Consider the following 1,673-nt stretch of genomic DNA (forward strand, 5'->3'; position numbering starts at 1 on the left):
GTAGATGAGGTGGAACAGGACGAGACAGGACGAAAAATGACAGGGTAAAAGGTGATAGGAGTACATAAAGATAAAAACCGTTTTAACAACGCCATTGTCGCGAACGATGGGGACAGAGGGAGGCGGGAAAGGTCATACGGTATATTTGCGACATGGGAGGACAGGACAGGACAGAACAGGCCACGGCCAAAGTTCTTGAGCGGAAAATGCATTGCGTTGGGGAAGTTGCACGAGAAGTTGATGTCAACGAGCCATTTTTTGTTATGGTTAAATAAGCCACTGGCCGTGACTTATGTACATTTGGATTATGGGCACATGTGTGTAGCATGGTTGTGCGTTTATCCCCCTTGTACATGTAATGCCAGATTCATTCGTCATCCTCCTCGTCCTTATAGTCGCTATCAGCATCATCGTCGCCATCGCCATCCTCATCCTCATCGTCATCCTCATCAGCATCAGCATCAGCATATTCGTCATCAATATCATCCTCCCCCTTAGAATTCGTAGCCTCCGAGCCTTGACTGGCACTAGGTGATAAGGTCCTCACACTACATGGATCGCCATCGTAATCATCGTCGTCATTTTCAATTGATCTGATCACGCCATCCGTCTGCTTCTGCTTCTGCTTCTGCTTGGTGTAGTGTTCCTTCGCGATCGGCTCAGGGCTCAGAGTACGTGTGCCTGTCAGTGTGCGTGTGGCTGTGCTTGTGCCAGTACGGATGCCAGTGCCAATTCCCACATCCAAATTTCCTTGTCCGGCGTTGAGATCGCCATTTCGGTTTGTACCATCATGGTGGTCATTGTCCCTGTTGCTGCTACTGTATTTATTATGATCATCACCTTCCTCATCATCATTATTATGATTAACTTCAATTGCAACCACCTCACTCCGATTCCCGAGGATATCAACCGTGACATCCTCCAGCATACGGCGTTTTCGACACCTCCCGCGGGAACGGCGGGTAGCGGTACGCACAGTGCCATCTTCTTCATCCAAGTCGCTGTCATTTGCCGACCGTTTGCTCGTCACACTATGGCGGGAGGAGGAACGTGAGGAAGATCCCTGAACGGCTCCGGAGGATGTATTCATTGTTGAGGAGGATTTAGGACGGGAGCCTCCGCTACGTGGAGTAGGCACAGAATTTGAAGTGGGGGTTGAAGATAGCGACGTTGAGAAAGGAATTGATGATCTGGGTAATGCACGGTTTTTGTTTTCCACTAGTCTATTAAGAGCGGCGGTAATGTTGGGGCTACACTCTCCAATCATGGCTCTGATTGACTCGTCATCGTTTGCTGGGACCCTTTGTCCGAAGATTGTTATCATCCAATGCATATCAGCAGGATGAGTGACGGTGGGACTTTGGGACTCTGACGGAATGTTCTCCGGGTTGATTTTTGGGTCGATCATCGGCTCCTTGCTTGTGATTTTTCTGTAAATAAGATCGGCCGCCTTAATCCTTTCTGGAAGCTTTGGAAGTCCGACATGAGGTCCATCTAGATTCCGCACTGAGGAATAGTGCTGGAACGACTGCAGAAAATGTCAGTGCGAAAGATATCTGAATCCATTAGGGGATTCACATACGTGAAAAGCTAGATGTATAACCCCCCGATTCGGATCTGCCTCAGCAAAGAAGGTTTTGGAAACCTCTGGCACTCCGTCCTCCGAATATGAA

At 48.7% G+C, this 1,673-nt stretch overlaps 1 protein-coding gene across 1 annotated transcript; it reads right to left on the bottom strand.

The window, feature by feature from the left end:
- Nucleotides 1-367: 367 nt before the first annotated feature.
- Nucleotides 368-1,090, bottom strand: HCAG_00879 (predicted protein; the record flags this gene model as incomplete). Its single annotated transcript, XM_001543783.1, has 1 exon — nt 368-1,090. One exon carries the CDS (start codon nt 1,088-1,090, stop codon nt 368-370), a length of 723 nt encoding a protein of 240 aa, XP_001543833.1.
- Nucleotides 1,091-1,673: the final 583 nt, after the last annotated feature.

This window comes from Histoplasma capsulatum, genomic scaffold (assembly GCF_000149585.1).
Source record: "Histoplasma capsulatum NAm1 scaffold_1 genomic scaffold, whole genome shotgun sequence".
Classification (NCBI taxonomy): domain Eukaryota; kingdom Fungi; phylum Ascomycota; class Eurotiomycetes; order Onygenales; family Ajellomycetaceae; genus Histoplasma; species Histoplasma mississippiense.